Source organism: Cantharellus anzutake (assembly GCF_015039405.1).
Source record: "Cantharellus anzutake strain C23 chromosome Unknown EI90scaffold_50, whole genome shotgun sequence".
Lineage (NCBI taxonomy): Eukaryota > Fungi > Basidiomycota > Agaricomycetes > Cantharellales > Hydnaceae > Cantharellus > Cantharellus anzutake.
In genome coordinates, this window is record NW_024067000.1 from 210,910 (window position 1) to 227,309 (window position 16,400).

The 16,400-nt window shown below is 48.9% G+C and overlaps 7 protein-coding genes across 7 annotated transcripts; 4 read left to right on the forward strand and 3 right to left on the reverse strand.

Annotated features, from left to right (window-relative positions):
* Positions 1-1,223: 1,223 nt before the first annotated feature.
* Positions 1,224-1,858, forward strand: EI90DRAFT_3128488 (uncharacterized protein; the record flags this gene model as incomplete). The annotated part of the gene is made up of 3 exons (XM_039064102.1): positions 1,224-1,490; positions 1,546-1,605; positions 1,664-1,858. The coding sequence occupies 3 exons, from the start codon at positions 1,224-1,226 to the stop codon at positions 1,856-1,858; spliced, it is 522 nt and encodes a 173-aa protein (XP_038912403.1).
* A 1,815-nt stretch (positions 1,859-3,673) lies between these two features.
* On the reverse strand, positions 3,674-5,639 carry EI90DRAFT_3146656 (uncharacterized protein; the record flags this gene model as incomplete). Its single annotated transcript, XM_039065440.1, has 5 exons — positions 3,674-3,808; positions 3,873-4,173; positions 4,228-4,921; positions 4,988-5,355; positions 5,410-5,639. 5 exons carry the CDS (start codon positions 5,637-5,639, stop codon positions 3,674-3,676), a joined length of 1,728 nt encoding a protein of 575 aa, XP_038912404.1.
* Positions 5,640-6,702: 1,063 nt separating this feature from the next.
* EI90DRAFT_3072295 (uncharacterized protein) lies at positions 6,703-7,233 on the forward strand. Its single transcript, XM_039061363.1, has one exon. It carries the CDS (start codon positions 6,763-6,765, stop codon positions 7,006-7,008), a length of 246 nt encoding a protein of 81 aa, XP_038912405.1. The 5' UTR covers positions 6,703-6,762; the 3' UTR covers positions 7,009-7,233.
* Positions 7,234-7,487: 254 nt separating this feature from the next.
* On the forward strand, positions 7,488-8,504 carry EI90DRAFT_3128490 (uncharacterized protein; the record flags this gene model as incomplete). The annotated part of the gene is made up of 3 exons (XM_039064103.1): positions 7,488-7,776; positions 7,849-8,387; positions 8,448-8,504. 3 exons carry the CDS (start codon positions 7,488-7,490, stop codon positions 8,502-8,504), a joined length of 885 nt encoding a protein of 294 aa, XP_038912406.1.
* A 1,071-nt stretch (positions 8,505-9,575) lies between these two features.
* On the forward strand, positions 9,576-10,469 carry EI90DRAFT_3291675 (uncharacterized protein; the record flags this gene model as incomplete). The annotated part of the gene is made up of 5 exons (XM_039067292.1): positions 9,576-9,623; positions 9,696-9,905; positions 9,961-10,063; positions 10,134-10,167; positions 10,225-10,469. Exons 2-5 carry the CDS (start codon positions 9,712-9,714, stop codon positions 10,467-10,469), a joined length of 576 nt encoding a protein of 191 aa, XP_038912407.1. The 5' UTR covers positions 9,576-9,623; positions 9,696-9,711.
* A 210-nt stretch (positions 10,470-10,679) lies between these two features.
* Positions 10,680-11,546, reverse strand: EI90DRAFT_3072300 (uncharacterized protein). The gene is made up of 2 exons (XM_039061364.1): positions 11,114-11,546; positions 10,680-11,061 (listed from the first exon to the last, which is right to left on the reverse strand). Exons 1-2 carry the CDS (start codon positions 11,207-11,209, stop codon positions 10,879-10,881), a joined length of 279 nt encoding a protein of 92 aa, XP_038912408.1. The 5' UTR covers positions 11,210-11,546; the 3' UTR covers positions 10,680-10,878.
* A 1,434-nt stretch (positions 11,547-12,980) lies between these two features.
* On the reverse strand, positions 12,981-15,418 carry EI90DRAFT_3018971 (the record flags this gene model as incomplete). Its single annotated transcript, XM_039057284.1, has 8 exons — positions 12,981-13,915; positions 13,982-14,119; positions 14,186-14,520; positions 14,725-14,865; positions 14,910-15,018; positions 15,087-15,160; positions 15,227-15,261; positions 15,320-15,418. The coding sequence occupies 8 exons, from the start codon at positions 15,416-15,418 to the stop codon at positions 12,981-12,983; spliced, it is 1,866 nt and encodes a 621-aa protein (XP_038912409.1).
* Positions 15,419-16,400: the final 982 nt, after the last annotated feature.

Here is a 16,400-nt window from a genome sequence, read left to right on the forward strand (position 1 = left end):
CTGATAGGGTGATTAATTGTAGACTGGTACCGGAGCAAGCTTCCGCGAGTCTAAATACCAAACTCTGAGTAACGCTGACACGCATGACTGATCTTCGTTATCTGGTGGCCCAACGGAACAGAGTGCGGGCAGGTATACAACTTGTATCTCGGCGACACTTATGCCATTGTACTCCGTCCACATGCGAGTTCTTGAAGGTACATAGCTATATTCCATGCATATGAGACCGATTAAGAAAAGGTCGTCCCCTAACTGGTAGATCGAGTGTGTGCCTCAACATATGATTATTCGCTTTGAAGCGATATCTCTAGCACCCAGAATAAGTGTTTGATGCAACCTGTCCAGAGGCCGACAGAAATAGTGATCAGTGGGCCTCCTAGAGTTGAAGGTAACTCAATTGTGATACAAAATCACTATGCATTTTTGTACGCGAACGGACTGGAGTGACCGTTCTTTAGCACAAAGGCCGCAGGTTTGGAATTGTGTTAATTGCAAGCCTGAGCCAAACAAGGCTGCTTTCATCCAAGGGAAGGGATTAGGGCACACAACTGAGTTGATCGATCGCCTGATCTGAGCCAGCACACCAAACCAGCAATGACATATGTACCTGCACCCCGCATACACGTCGGCGTAGATGAAGTGTTTGTCCGCCTCGGTCATGCGGTGGCGAACAGAAAAACCCGATCTGTCCTGATGTTTTGTTCTGGACACTTGAGCCGCAAGCTGCTCGGTGAAGTGGGTCAAAATAAGCATTAACAAAATTCAAATTAATCAAGATTAGCCCCATCTCTTTTCGTTCACTCTCAGCCGGGGAGAGGGGATGAATCCAGCGTACTGCGACCAGCGTAGGGCCAGACCACACATGATGCGACGATGAGCGGGGTAAGCTCTTGATATGGGTGATGTGATCTTCACCCAAGTACATATCTACTGCTGCGCTTGCAGAGCGGGACGTCAGGTGGAGTCGAGAAATCAAACTGAAAGTGAATTTAAAGATTCGACACAACCGCATATATCTGCTCTTACTGTAAGTATATCATCTTTGCATATCGCGCAATGGGGCATCTTCATTCCAATTTCCAGAACCTTCCGACTCTGAGCTACTGGTTTCTGGCTTATCAATATAGGGCTTATCGCAATGTGCATCATGCATATGAAATTCTAAGGAAACACGCAATATAAGTGTCAGAGTCCCAAGGTCCGACGGTGTTCACTATCGAGACATGCCTGCCACTCAACTCACCAAACACCTTGCCGCCGCTCTCAAAGAGCCATCCCCCAATCTGAAAACTGCTCTGCGGCTGTGTGACGCCTGGACCTCGTACTCTTATGACACCATGAAGGCCATCATAGATGAGTGCGTCGTGGACGACTATGTCTGGAACGCACTTCCAGAGTCCATCATCTTGCCGGGATGGAATCAGATGAAAAAGTCAGAATTCATCGAGGCATTCGGTACCGCTTGGTGGCCAGCGATGAAAGGAATGCAGGTGCGCAGTCCGATTATGCATGTGATAAGTGCGCACCGAGAAACTTCTCGTTTAGATGATCGTCTTAAACATGGTGGAAAACGAAAATAACGTAATCCTCTACACAAAGCTGGGGGTGCGTCCATTCATGACTATGCTTTTGCACTGGAGTGCTGAATAGCCCCTAAATGTAGCCTTCTGCCGTCTCAGCGGAAGGAAACCCGATCGCTACTTCATACGTACACAGGTTCCGCTTCAACGCCAGCGGGAAAGTCGTGGAGCAAAGGGACTTCCTAGATACCAAGTTCATACATGATTTTTGGTGGTCAGAGCCTCAGCGAAGCATAGTAGCGGAAGGAAGCCCTATAGCAGCTGGAGGAAATCGCTGACCAAGACTTAGTTCTACTTTGTTTCCGGTCGATGTACACGGTTCAACGAATATGCGATGCTTTTGGCCAAATAACAATGTAACATTTGACAGTCATCGGAACACCAGCCCACTCCTGAGGGTTCGCCCCACTTGAATCAGTTTTTCGCAGTGGTAGAAGTCCATCAAGTCGCCAGAGCGAGAATAGTGCGCCTGTAAGTTTCAAAGGAATCATGAGCCAAACCGGGGGGAATAGTTCTTCGGAAGTAGATCTGAATTGTGTTGTTTACTATTCGAATAAACATTGGTTGAGCGAGGTGCCGCTGAACGCACGCTTTCAGCGGCGCTGAGCAACCAATCAATAAGCTGCTCAGTTTGAAGTTGATATAAGTCTGTCACTCAGGTTTCATGGCAAAGCTCCTGCAGCCGAGTTGTGAAAAGCGGTGGTATGTTCTCGAATCTGGGAATGCTTAGGAGCACGAGCCTGAGAGAGGGTCGAGCACCGTTCCAGCGAAGGTATTTAGCCAGTGTAGGGTCTCAAAGCGGGTGGTGAGATGTCTGCACTTTCTGCAACGTCGCCGAGGATCCTGCAGTAGCTATAATAAGGAGAGGTGGTGCTACAACCCCATTAGGAGGAGGTTTCAGGACTAGAAGACAGATCCCACGAATGAGTCACATGTAGCACGAATGGCAGCCAGAAGTGAGAGGGTAGCATGGCGAACCAAGAGTTGATGAAATTACTCATCCAGTACCGCTGAAAAAAATAGAGATAGGAGAATGTCACGAGATTCTTTGCGTCTTTAAGACTGGTCATCTTCGAAGACAGTCGATAGGAGGCCAGGTACGTAATGTGCCTGCTATCTGACAACTTTACTTCGTGGGAGCAGACTTCTTTCCCGAAGGGGGGGTCCCATAAATGCATGGTGACGGAGCTGTGATTTTCCAACTTCTATTGACCTAGTTGAACGTAAGATCGATAGATCTAAGCTCCACCCAGACTCCTGCCCAAGTCGTCTTTCAAGTTTATGCGCTTGGGGTTTGCATCTGACTTTTAGGGTGGATTAAACCCCTAGACCTTGTCAGGGGGCGGAAGGCCCTTTACCCCTAACCCATCTCGACATTGCACGGATTTACATGTTCCATTCGGGTCTCGTGTTTTGGTTCCTGCATGCCCGCGCCTATAGCTCGGTGTCCAGTACTTAGTCAAAGTGGGACGCGTAGTCTTTGCCTCTCTGATACGCGTTATCAGACTGTCGGACATCGACCTTGATACCGAGCTCTCCGGCCCTGCCTCACGGTGCGGCCGAGGAATTTCTAACAACGGGTCAATTCTGCTTCGGGGATAACGGGCCCCTTCTGGCAAATCTCAACCGAAACAATCCATGCAAAGGATTTTGGAAACAGGCTGAGGACCGGAAATACAGTGGGTATTACGTCCAAGGACGAGTGGTTGAGTTACAGGAACTTTAGAGAGGCGCTGCTGCACAAGAAGGCTCAAGAAACCCAATCGGAATGTTTGACTCGGAGTTTCCCGTCAGGCTCGAGGTTGTTGGATGTATGATAGTTATGATACCGTAGTTAAATTGGTCACTTAGAAGGGAAATGGGGGACAAAGTGTAAGACATTGTTGGAGTAATAACGACGAAGATGAACGGTCAAGAAGGTGAAAGTGGTGCTTCATCGGTACACGCTATTTCTTAACAGATCCGGCACCATGTGTGGACAACTGCCATAGGTTATGACGGAAGAGGAATCCATCTGTAACCTTGACCTAATTATGATCAAACTCCACAGCATACATTTTAGGACCCGAGCTTCGCGGTATGACAAGAAATCCCTATAACTTCGCCTTGACAGCGCTAGACCGTTTTTCCCGACCCAAAAAGGCATCTCGGACGTGCCTACGTTGTACCTTTCCTGTCGCGGTTTTCGGGATAGACTCCGTAACGAGGATCCTGGTGGGAATTTTGAACTGATCAACCCAAGAGAGCCGTGTCAGCAGGCCATCCAGCACTTCCCGAGATATTCCAGCGTACCTTGGACAACTTGGTCCCCAACTCCCCTTGAAGTCTCTTCTCCACTTCATCCCCGTTCTTCCCCAACGCTTCACCAGCATTGCCACTCTTGAGCACAACAGCCGCCCAAACGATTTCTCCATACTTATCATCAGGAACACCAAATGCAACAGCCTCTCCTACACCTTTGATCCCCAACAACGCATGATCGATCTCCAAAGGTGATACCTTTTCTCCCCCTCTATTTATAAGTTCTTTGAGGCGTCCTGTTAATTGAAGATGGTGGGGTGGATTTGGTTGGATGAACCCTTGATCTCCCGTTCTGAAGGTGCCATTGTCAAGCATCGCAGATTGTCGCAAAAATCGTGAGACATACCTAAACCAACCCCCTTCCCAGAATGCCTCCCTATTCACACTCTCGCCAGCCCAATATCCCTTCGTAACATTCTTCCCTCTGACACAAACCTCGCCCAATTCACCCCTCTTGACCTCTCTCCCATTACCCACGTCTCTGATGCAAACCTCCACACCGACGCCAACCCCAACGGTTCCCGGCACCCTTTCTCCTCCTTCTCCCTTTTCACTCTTCACACGACTGAACGGAGCTAAATTAGACGTCATCTGATGTGCAGCCTCCGTCATTGCATACGCTTCCAATACAGGCGCCTTGAACCTCTCCTCGAGTGCCCTCAAAGTACTCGGGCTCAAGGAACTACTGCAGCTTCGTATAAACTTTATCTTGGGCAAGGTATTCGGAAGTGGGGTGTTCAGAAGGATGGTATGGATTGTTGGTACGGCTGTGTACCACGTGCATCCCTCAGAGATAAAATCCTTCCAGAACGTCGATGCCGAGAAGGGTGAGCCGGAGAGCGAGGGCGTAGGGATAACAACAGTCCCACGAGAACGTAAGGGGGAGAGGAGACCTGCTAAGAGACCGTGGACGTGGAAGAGTGGCATAACGAGGAGGGATTTATCTGTAGGCTGGAGGGAATAGGTTTGAGTTATGTTTTTCATCGTTGTGATTAGATTTAGGTGGGAGAGGGGAACACTTTTTGGACGTCCAGTTGTTCCTTGTGGTGTGAATAATACATTGTTAGAGTCGAAGGGTCCGTGGGCATGAAAGAGAATATGCATACCTGATGTATGAAGGACGAGCGTGATATCATCTGGAGAAGGATTCTCATACTTATAAAGCTTTGTGCCCCTAATCGGCACCCCAACCGTCGCCAATTTCCTCCCAGCATCCTTCACACCTGAAAAAAGCCCCGACCGATAGATCACTCTGAGCAAAATATCTCTATCTTCTTCAAGTATAGAGATTTCCGCTACTCGCACACCCACTTCTTTTGCGGCTTGTAAGGCATTTTGAGCGCCTTTTGAGATGCCCGAACCTGGATAGAGTGTTGATAAGACGGGGAGGACGAGAAGCGTTGGTTTCGTATCTTCAAGGTAAAACTTCACTTCGTCAACGGAATAGGTTGGGTTTAGAGGTGCTGCAATAGCTCTGAATGAGGTTAAATATCTGACCAGTGGATGCCAGAATTGGGCTTGGACTTACCTGGCAATGCCAGTCCCCAAAAATGTCACGACAAACTCCAGGCCATTGACTAACGACGAAGCAATGACATCTCCTTTGCGAACGCCTAACTCTTGCACAAGTTTGTTCCTAAAACCGGACACGAAATCTCTGAGTGTGAGATATTTAACGTGACGCGCAGCGTCATTTGGAGATGTCAACGTGAGCGCAGGAGATGGAAGGGGATCTAAGAGCTCCAACAGTGTATCCATTGATAATGCAAGGTCCCAATCGAGGGGTGGGTGCCAATGTTTGAACAACGGGGTTGAACGACTTTTCGGTCAGCCCCGGGTAAATGTGGGAAAGGGTCATGGTCAAACAGCCAACGTTACAACCTTGACTTGCTTCGATGGTTAGCCTCCTTTTCAATTTAGAGTGTGCAAGTATCGCCGGCACACCGTCAAATGATCTCTACCTCTCGTGCTTGATCACCTGTTGCAGTACTAGTGCTACTTGCATGTGGTGACCATCCTGCGCAACGGATTAGCAGGCAATTTCTATTATATTATATACATATGTGCTCGGACCCTCCGTTCTTCTTGCTGAACTGCATGATTGGGTGTACGTGTTCTTGGTAGCAGTGTCATGATAAGCGAAGTGCGAGACTAGCACTGCAAGGAACAGCGCCAAAGTTGGCATATCTCTTAATCTTGTTCTATTTCTCATAACTATAATACAAAGGAGTTCGAGCTGGGCTTCTCACCCCTGAATGACGTGTAGCCGCTGTCACACTCAACATCCTTCTTCAACTGTTATTGGAGCCCACGGTCGGAGGCTGAGGTGCAGTCTAATTGGTGCCGTATATAGCTAGTTGGTATATATCATGAGGTGGAGGGGTCAAGAAGGTCTTATACGTTGAAATCCCACTCTTTCGTGGAAGTTCTACGTAAAATTTCCCTCGCTAGATTAAAAACCCTTAGGAGCTATTAGCGCCATATCTCGTAACATGTTATTACAAATACAACTGCTAGCCTCTCATCGGTTCCCGGCAGTATTAAAGGCCTTAATTGACCTTCCAAGCTACCTGCCTCTCGACACTCGGTAGCAAAATTAGCCATTCTCATTTTGCTCGAGTTCCGTAAAACACAACCCTTGCAGAAGTGGTCCCCTTCTCATCTTTTCAAAGTGCATCCCAGTCTTCAAGACTATGGTTCCGAGGCGTATGTTGACCAATGGCCAAAGCTATATAAGGGATGTTGTCGTCGCTTACTATTTACCCTTGACCCGTCGGCGGCTTTGAAGGGACTCCCGAAGTACGAATTCTACACTTTGCCCTTTGAAGCCACAGCAGCTATAAGGGAATTCCTCGGAAGAATCTCGCTTCTGTCCATCGGCATGATCGTTATGCCGACCTCCATCATCTGCTGTATGGGCTACGACAAGGCTTGTCTTCTGCTTTCCCTACTATTTCTCCCTGCACCCTCTATTGGTTCCATGAGTGGTCTCAATGCACGCGACATTAACTTCTTTGTACAGGGATTGAAAATCCATTCCAGCCAAAGCCCCACGACTTGCTTGGGATCTACTCTTACGGAGGAGTTCCTAGCCAGCGGTTTCCACCAAGGTAGCACAACCGGTTAAGCAGTTCGGGGATTATGCCGAGGGCCGATGTGACTGAACCTAGGAAGATGGGGATTTAGACCGAAGTCTAGGTCGGTCATAAAGCAGATTGGTTGGTTTAGGAATTGTCGTTTGCATGGGGACTCGGTCTCGCCCGCCATCTCTCCTATCTTTGTGTTCCCCTCACACATATCCAATCGACGCTGAATTCTCATGATATGAGTAGCTATATTGAGTCGAACACTGGACGCAAGCTCTGTTGCACACATGCTTCCATGCCAATAGTCAGGTTTGTGCCCCGGACGCGTTCTCACGCATCTTGAGGTGTTCTTCACTCGTTGATGTATGTACATAACATATTTACTTCCTCCCAATGACAAGCGAGGTGAGATGCCCACAGCATTTGTCTCCCCTGTCTGGTTTATGAAATGTTCCAACAATACGAAGATTTTAGGCTGGCAGACATAGAAGGACGGTTTTAATCTGTACGTTCACGATCGATGTCCACGTCTGCGCCAAGCCGCAAGCGGAATCGATCGGGTCCGCAGGAGTACTTCCCTTCCAACAACTATGATATAAAGTGGATGTCCTCGCCAATGTCAAATCTGGTACATCCTACTATCATGTCAACACTCAGCATCCTCCCTCCTAGGTCAAGCTCATGGGCTGAGACGCTGACCTATTTTAGTGCGGTCGATGACACTGTGAGGGAGGGAGGAACCAGCAAGTCTTATATGACCGTAGTGAAATTTCCTCATGCCGATACCGCCTGTTTTCAAGGGTTCCTTGGTGAGTTGTCTGTGATTCAGCATGTCTATTTCGAGCGCCGTGGTCTTCCTGCAGTGTCTAATCCTTGAGCAGATACAACCACCCTTCGTGGTGCAGGCTTCGCTTCTCATGCATATTATGGCCCTTTGCCAGCCGAGTTATCCCCTTCGACTCACTCCGGCATCAAACTCACCCTTCTGGTCCCAATCGAACCTAGTGGCGTCGATGCCACCAAAACATCCAGTTTCACTCCTGGAGGTGGTCTTCATTCCGTAACGAGATACGTTCTAAGCTTCAAGACCAACGCTCCACAACGTGAACCAGATGGTGGAAGGGGAAGCGTCATCACTTACGACTTGGCCTTCGAACCATCCAGCCCTTCTCCGGACCCTTCCAGCCCTTGGTCCCGTTCGGCTTTGGAAGCTGCTCGTGATCGGATTGATATGGCATCGTGGAACACGAGTTTGGGGGGCCGAACAGTGCTGGGACAGACGAAGTTGGTTACTTTAGGTGCATCGTGGTCCGATTTCGTGCCCACTCATCGTGGAAAAGAAGTTCCGAGGGACAAGGCGCCTCTTTTAGACCCCTCGGAAGTGAAGGTAATCAGCTTTATGGCACGAAGTGACTTTGGGGTATGTCAAGGATGAATGTTTCTGTTTCCGTTAACCGAAAAGTTTTCTGCATCAATACAGGAACAATCGGGGCCTTTCGAACTGCACATCATATCACTGGATGCTGTGCCACAATGAGCTCTTCCACAACAGCTACGATTCCTAGGACGTGTTTTGGTTGTGTCCATCGGGATAATGCCCATACTCTACACAGTTCCCATGGTCCGCTAGGTCCATTGGCTAAGATAGAATTTTTAATGCGTGTAGGTCAAGTTGTGCTTTGGGAAGATGGCTGTTGTCATATCCAGTGGCGGCACAAACTGAGCCCATGTCAGTTGCGTCATGACTACTCTCAATAAACTAGGGCACAATCTATGGTGACCCTACATACCTGATCTTTCTCCCGACACCGACCTAATTCACGAAGAATCCCGCTGGCCGGGGTGTGAGAAGACGGACTTGTTGAAATCGCGAGTGCAAATTTGATTTAAGCAAATTTGCTGCGAGCACTCATTCCTCTTGTTTGCATCCCACGAAGAGAGAGCCTGGACCTGCATCCCGGTGGTTCCCGTTTTTTTAGTTCGGTGGAAGGGAGCGCGTGTTGTTAGGAGGCGGCACGTATATGTATAAAGTTGAGTTTTAGGATTGGTATACTTTCCTGAGGAGTTACTGATGCTGAAGATAGCTTCACGAGCTCGTACTACATGCATAGAAATATAATGAGTATAAAAGCTTGAGCAGCAGCTAAAGGGCATAGGGTCAGACTCGCACGGGAGGACTGAGGGAAAGGGAACATTTACAGTAAGCTTCGTCCTAATGATTATGTGACGTTGTGCTAGATCAGATATGTCCAACCCATGATAAGATTACATCAGGCAAATAGGAATAAGAAAAATTGGTATCGGAGGTATCTCGCATTAACACCGCGTTAAAGATAAGTCATCACCAACATGGTGATCCCGAGACCACAAGGGTCAACACATCAATGTGTGCGCCACTTCAAAAGATGGTCCCATTTACCATATTCAACAGAGACCATTTAGGAAAGTCTCATTTGGCGCGCCGATGCATATGTCGCGGACTCCCAAATGCCTATGGACTTCTGACAGGCTGGTGACAGTTCCCACGCCCAGAAATCTCGTGATTCGCTGAATCTGTATAAATACTGGGGAATTGCCCTCAAGGGGTGTTCACATTCGCAACTTCGCAGTGATTGGCGTCACTATCAATCACCAGGATCCTCCCAGAGAACCTATAGTAAGTCCCCTCGACGACGTTCATTGCAAGTTGTGGGCAAGAAGAATGCAACTTAATTGAGTTTCCCTCCAGCAACGAACAACGCACAATGGCTACGAGCATCCCTCCTAACCCACTGAAACCTACGCAGCGCATTGTTACTGGCCATAGCGCGGAGGGGAAAGCCATTATTATCTGGGATGATGAGCTTGAAAGGATCCCTGTTGGGCCCGGAGTGGAGGACGCTGTCAAAACTACCGTCTGGGTGGAGAAGGAAACACCCGTGAAGAACTCTGTTGAACGGTAAGCCCAGTTATTCTCAACCCATATCTAAGACCTAATGATTTGCTTCTCAAAGTGTTGACCGCAAAGATATAGTCCCCGATCGCTTCAACTTGGCGCAAACTGGGGGATCCCACTTTATAATATTCGACGTAGCACCTGGAGGTGGTTCACCTACTGTGAGTGACCACGCATCAGTCGGTTGCGCTTGCGGGCGACGTACATTCATGTTCTCCTCAACAACTCTAGCATCGTCTCAACTCCCTTGATTACGGAATTCTTCGTGAGTCCCTAACAATCGTTGGCACAATTAGAACCCTTCTCGAACATTTGTTTTTAGTTGCTGGGGAGATTACCCTTCTTCTCGATGATGGCCTTGAACGAAGGCTCACGGAACCGGGAACTGTGGTCGTTCAACGAGGCAACATTCACCAGTGGATTAATCGTGGTAATACGTGGTCGAGAATCGCATTTGTTCTAATCGATGCCGTCCCGGTGCAAGTGAAGAACGCCGAAGGGAAAGCAGTTGACCTTCCAGAAATCTTTGAGGGCGGAAATTGCGATGCCACTCAGGCACAAAAGTGACTTCCTATATTTGGGAGTCCTAGCCTCATGTGTTTTCTCCTATCCAGGGACAATGAAGGGTCAGCGGAGAAACCTGTGTAACATCCAACAGATCGCTGCATCTGGAGTCTGGATCGAGAACATTGCTGTGCGATTTATTTCAAATTCTGTACACTAGCCAAGAGAACGTGTGGCTGTTTGTCCTGATTAGTACCACAAATGACAGAAACTGCGGAAAGACACGCGAGGGATATGTCATCGTGTGATAAGAAATGAAATGAGTGTCTTGGCTCTCCTAGTTGTGTGGTGTTTGAGACCGGAAAGGCGAATGTGACCATGACAGCGTAATGCTGCCCTGATGGTGAACGGAACATATCATTGAGTGTGCGAGGCTGAGGTTTACTGACCCGTGATGCTGACTTAAGACTCTTTACCCCAGCGCGACCACTGGGATGCCGTCTGGTTCAGTGCGCGTGCCCCAGCTTGACGGCTCGTTGAGATCAGGCATAGTAGGATCAACATTCCTAGTGACCCTCACGAAGAGGTCTTGGCAAAGCACGAAGGCACCCTGGTAACCCCACTGCCTTGTCAAGACAAAATCCTCATCGTCTTCCTATTCCAGCCCCATAAGACATTATACCCATGCAGCCAGGGGAAAGACTCACATATACCCATCCAACCGCCACCATGCGCTTCCGCCTACACCACGGGAAAGAACGTAAATGCATAGGCCCCCCAATCCAGCGACTTATAACTATCATCCTCCTAAGTATTAGCGCAAGCGATGTGAAGGATGTGGCACCCCAAAAGACGCCAGCTCAATGTCTACCCTCCCGAAGCCAAGAATTTCCCCCGATTGACTCCTTACTCATTCACCCTGCCAAGCACCTTCCTTCCTCATGTCCCAGATCACGCGGAGCCGGGGGGGGGGAGGACATGATGTAAAATATGTTAGTCTGGACGTTATCAATCGGTTGACGCTCCATCCGGAAAACCTGTGGGCATTATGTGTTGATGACCCTTCATGATACAAAGCCGCGGATATAGGAAATTTGGATGTATTCCACTACCCTGTTCAACCAGATACGTTATTCCCACCTAAAACCATAGATGCTGGTAATTAGCACATTATCAAAATGCCCTGAACCTACATGGCTAGCTAAGGGCCTCCATCAGCTCCGTCTGTCTCTCGACAGATGGCATAGATCTATTTCCAGGTCACAAATCCTTGGTTGAACGTATGAATCGCGTGTATGGGGCAGATCGATTCGACGATCGAAGAATTCGACTGTTGCAAAATGTGATTGCTCCATCGAGAACCTATCCAATCGTGGAGGTTGTTTGCTAATCTTGCGAATATGCTTGCTGATCGTCAATACAGAGATATAGTAATGCCGATACTGTGCGTCGTCGTTGGTTTGTTTTATTCTGGATATTTAACTGCAACACTTACAGGACAGGGGGTCGAGAAAAATACACGCAAATAAACAACAGATAAGTACAATCTGGCAACATTCGTCCCCAAACCATATCCCCCTGGTGAGTCGTCACTTACAAATGTTCGGATATTGTGTTTCCGGTGCCAAAAAAATGGGAGGGGTTTACGCAAGCGGGCGTTATTTTTCCTCCGTTGTTTCCTAAGTAGCGTTTTTTTCTTTGAAATGCTCCGATCTCATTTAAGAATTCTGCCACTCGCTTGATCCCCTCTTCAGAGGGCATTCCATAAGGATGTGCTCTTGTGTCTTGATGGGTGCGCCGCAGCTGTAACTCGGGTCTTTGCTAGGTAGGATCGTTGGTAGTATTGGCCTAGGAAGGCATGTCCGGTGCGTAATTGAACCAGGTAGCTAAATGTTTTGCGGCTGAGGGTCCGGAAGGGCAGATTTGTGGCCCAATGCACTTGCAAAATTAGTATTCCAGGCGGTCAAGTCGACGTTTGTCAATGTCCCGCATGAATGCTGCCGATGATTCAAAAGGCTAGTCGGAGGGCAGGAGTGTGCCTTCTTTCGCCAGGGAGTCGGTAAGGTCATTCCCTTGGCAAAGATGTTTTCGTGTCCTGATAAGTCGCTCTCCTTGGGAAGTATGCATTCGTACGATCGTACATATACATGATTGACTACACAAGCAACAAATGTCCAAAGTGTGAATCCGTGAAAATAATCGAATCTAAGGAAAAGAAGAGAGGTATATAGGGATTATGTGACGGGTATATACGCCCAAGAGAAGTAATCTGCACGCGGGGCGCAGGAAGGGGGGAGGGGTGGTAATGAAACCAAGGAACTGACAGCAGTAATGGCAGAAAAACACATAAGGGGGCTTGCGCGAGAGCACCGACCGAGTATGCGGTCGCTAACATCTCCCAGTGTTCATCTCATGCCATACCCAATCTCCAGTCTTGATGACTTTCTCCCTTCCTCCATCCTATCGATCTCCACTATTTCCAACCTTTTCAAGCCTCTAAGACTTCCGGGGTGCTTCTCTGGGGACGAATCCCCACCGCTCGCACTGGTATTTAAGGCTGTCGTACTTGCTACGTCAATGTGGCTCGCGCTTTTGATCGGGACTTATCAAGCCCAGGGGGATATTTAGTCGACGGAGCAGCAGGGGGAGAGTCAACCCTTCAGCTCGCCGCGAGCGAGATGGACTTTCGTCGTCACTAGGAGGGTCCACAATAACGCTCCCGCTCCCGCTTGCACTTCCGCTTGTGCTGCTAGACACACCACTAGGACCCATGGGCCTCGGAATAGGTTTAGGAGTCCCGAAAGGAGTCGACAAACTAAACGTATTCGAAGTACTCCTGCTCCATCCTCTGATCCTTCCACCTACCCTCGAGCTCCAATCCTTCACTGCAAGGCTCACCCTACTTGCTCCATTAGTATGGTACTGCCCAAGATTAATTCGAGATGTAGAGGCTGGTGCCGAGCTGCCAGATCCGTACCGATCGGAGAAGTATCCTCTTCCGGAGACGCGCACTGTTCCACGACGTTCACGGAGCGGTCGGAGTGCTTCGTTGGCATCCAGTGCTGCGAGGGGATCGAGAGGTGGGGGGTGGGAAGATGTTGAAAGAGGTGACGTAGGAGATGGATGAGAGGAAGATGAGGAAGTAACGGAAGCAGTATCCTCGAATCCGTTCGCTTCACCATCGTCGTCTGTGTTTACTTGAATAACGATACCTGCACTTTTGGCCAGATTCTTTGGCGAAGTTGGACTCTCCAAATGGCTGTGACGATGGTGATGATGGGAGTGCGAATTCGAGCGTGATGGAGGGGTGGGCGTGGGAGTCTCTTCTTCAGAAGTGACTGTATTGAATTCATGATTCCGCCCGTCGCCTCCATGCTGGAGGAACGCAGCGGTAGCATTCACTGCAAGGGACAGGACCCGAGGCGACTCGGTGCTAAGGCCTATCATTCGGTTGATAATCCCAGGAACAATGAGGAACACATCGGAGAATGAAGGGTGCGTAGAGCCAGCTGGTCGAAAAATTGTGGTTCTTACTTAGCGGCTAGCTAGTCAATGGAACCGTATGACAGGCGTACCTATCGAGAACACGCCTTCGCCCTTCTGAGCATACCGGCAAAGCCTTTGTAACCTTGGGAAATCATCTGAACGCGTAAACTCCTCCGAATTAACCACCAACAATGGGCAAGGAAGCTTAGACCTCCAAGGATCGATCCCTAAAGCAAAAAAAAAAGTAACTTCAGTTCTCGCCACGGCGAATCATCACATCCGAACCGACTCACGCTGGATAGCGGGATCCATAGCAATAACACTCGCAAAATCGAACCTCTTTTTCTCCGCACAGGCCAAGATGGCCGCACTCCCCCCAAGACTATGTCCGCTCATAATGACCTTCCCCTTCCTGCAATCAACGCCATTTGTCCATTTCGACCAATCGTACTCTTGCTTTTTACCAACTGACGTTCGAACGTCCGGTTTCTTCTTTGAACACTCCCCGGATGTCACACAACGCATTACGGCGATGACATGTTCGATTTCGGCCAGACGCATTCGAAGTTGGACGTGCCGGAGGTGGGTGTCGTCTGGGGGTTGAGCGTGGGGTGGGAGATCCGGCCAACTGATTTAAGTAGAACATAATCGCCGAATGAATCATTCGGAACGCCGAGTACGAACCGGTGGAGCCGGTCGGGCAAGATGAGCGCAGCACCATGGCGGAATTTGACACGCCGATTGGATCGAATGAGTAAAAATGCAAAATGCAACAATCAGTCAACATAAATGATCCCGTCAAACGGGGAGCCCTGCAGGAAAATAAACTCACAATAGATCCTGATGACAAACAAAATTGACTTTCTTGCTTTTTCCATCCTCCATGACGATCACACTACTCGGACTTGTTCCATCACGGTGTTCGATCGCACAGACGACGTAACCCCTGCTAGCCATCTCACCACAGAAGGTACTGTACATCAACCGACTACATCCGACACCATGGGAAAATATGACCAATGGCCATTTATACGTGGGTCCTCTGGGATGGAAGGTGGGGGAAGAAAAGGGGCATTGGGTATCGCGGGGAATGTAGTTCCGTAAATTGCAGCGGCAGCTATTGGGTCTGCGAGGATTGAAATGTACCGCCGGCGTGAATTGATCAAGATACACACGGAGGAGGGGAGGACTTACATGCTAAAGCCCGATAGAGCCAATTAGGTGTTCGACGTGCCATTCGTAAGAAACCGTCAATAGTCTGAGGCAAACTACGGGGTTTGATCAATTAGCCGCGCTCGCAACCAGATCATAATTTCCAGACGACAACCACTCACTTTGGGAACCATACAACTTTTTCTTTGCTCTCCGTCTGACTTGTAGGGTAGAAGAGCGAAAACAGAACAGTGTCCAAACTCAAGCCACCGCACCATGGACATCACTCCCAAGCCTCTTACTCTTGAAGCTGCCGAATGTTTGGTGAGGTACCGGTACCTCGATGTCACAAACGCCAACTGGGAGGGGGCCATGGTACTGTGGCAAGGTGCGAGAGAGCAAAGCGCCGAAAATGGACTGTTTCGAAATCGTTTCAAAGTCCGGACTATCGGCAGATTTATACCGGTGGTGGTGGACGTCCTTGCGCGCGTGGTGTGGCATGGGGGAAGGGTGAGGATGAGAGAGTATCTAATACTGCGAGAAGTGGGCGAGACAGATGTGAGACGGAGGACGCAGATGTTTTACGTATGTGGAACCAAGTACATACAGTTCAAGGGGTCTGAGAGTAAACTCGGAGCAAGAAACGAAGGAACCTGCACAGCAGAGAGAAAGAAGACGAGGAGGAGACAGTCCAAGTAGAAGGACTGGAACGAAGAGGTGTAAGCAAAGGATCAACGGACAAGTTGGGTCTGAGGCTTATAGGCCGGTGATTTTAGCGAGGCTGCGGTTTGTCAAGTCATGTGATGATTCTTATTTATATATGGCGATCAAGCCCCGTCGCCACCGCCCGTTCAATTGTGGCTATGTAAGCAATTTCTCGAATTTAATTTATCCGAAGTTACATAAGGCGCTCCTTCAATTCAATTATTGAATGACAAATGAGCGAAAAAGGCCGACGCTGGCGAGAACGTCAAGATCGCTCAATCCAGCCTGCCCTTCATCGCTGGAAAACGGTGAGGCCGGTGTCATTTTGTACCAGGAACCAATATCACTGTTTTCCCGCACCTTCTCTGATAAGGGCCAACCCGTCTCGATCGCATTGCCATTTTAATCGTGTTCAACCATTGAACTACCAATGATTCAATGGTGAATGTATCAACATGCTATCTGACAGCGCAGCGCAACCGGGCAAGATATTCTTCATTTCATTTCATTTACATATGGATGCGCAGTGAAGGAACTAGGCAAGATACCAGCCTCTGTAGATAGATGAAAGAACCGAGCAAGACCGCGCGGTTACCGCATGCAATGTTCTCCACTCCACACATTCTAGGAGCTACGAGAAGCGCTCTCCCG

What these genes read in the sequence shown, in the direction of transcription:
- EI90DRAFT_3072300 (XM_039061364.1), bottom strand. Translation starts at nt 11,209, where the DNA reads ATGATAGTTATAAGTCGCTGGATTGGGGGGCCTATGCATTTACGTTCT. An exon ending in TGGCGGTTGGATGGGTATAT is followed by an intron (nt 11,062 to 11,113) that starts GTGAGTCTTTCC and finishes GGGCTGGAATAG; the next exon opens with GAAGACGATGAGGATTTTGT.
- EI90DRAFT_3072295 (XM_039061363.1), top strand. Translation starts at nt 6,763, where the DNA reads ATGATCGTTATGCCGACCTCCATCATCTGCTGTATGGGCTACGACAAG.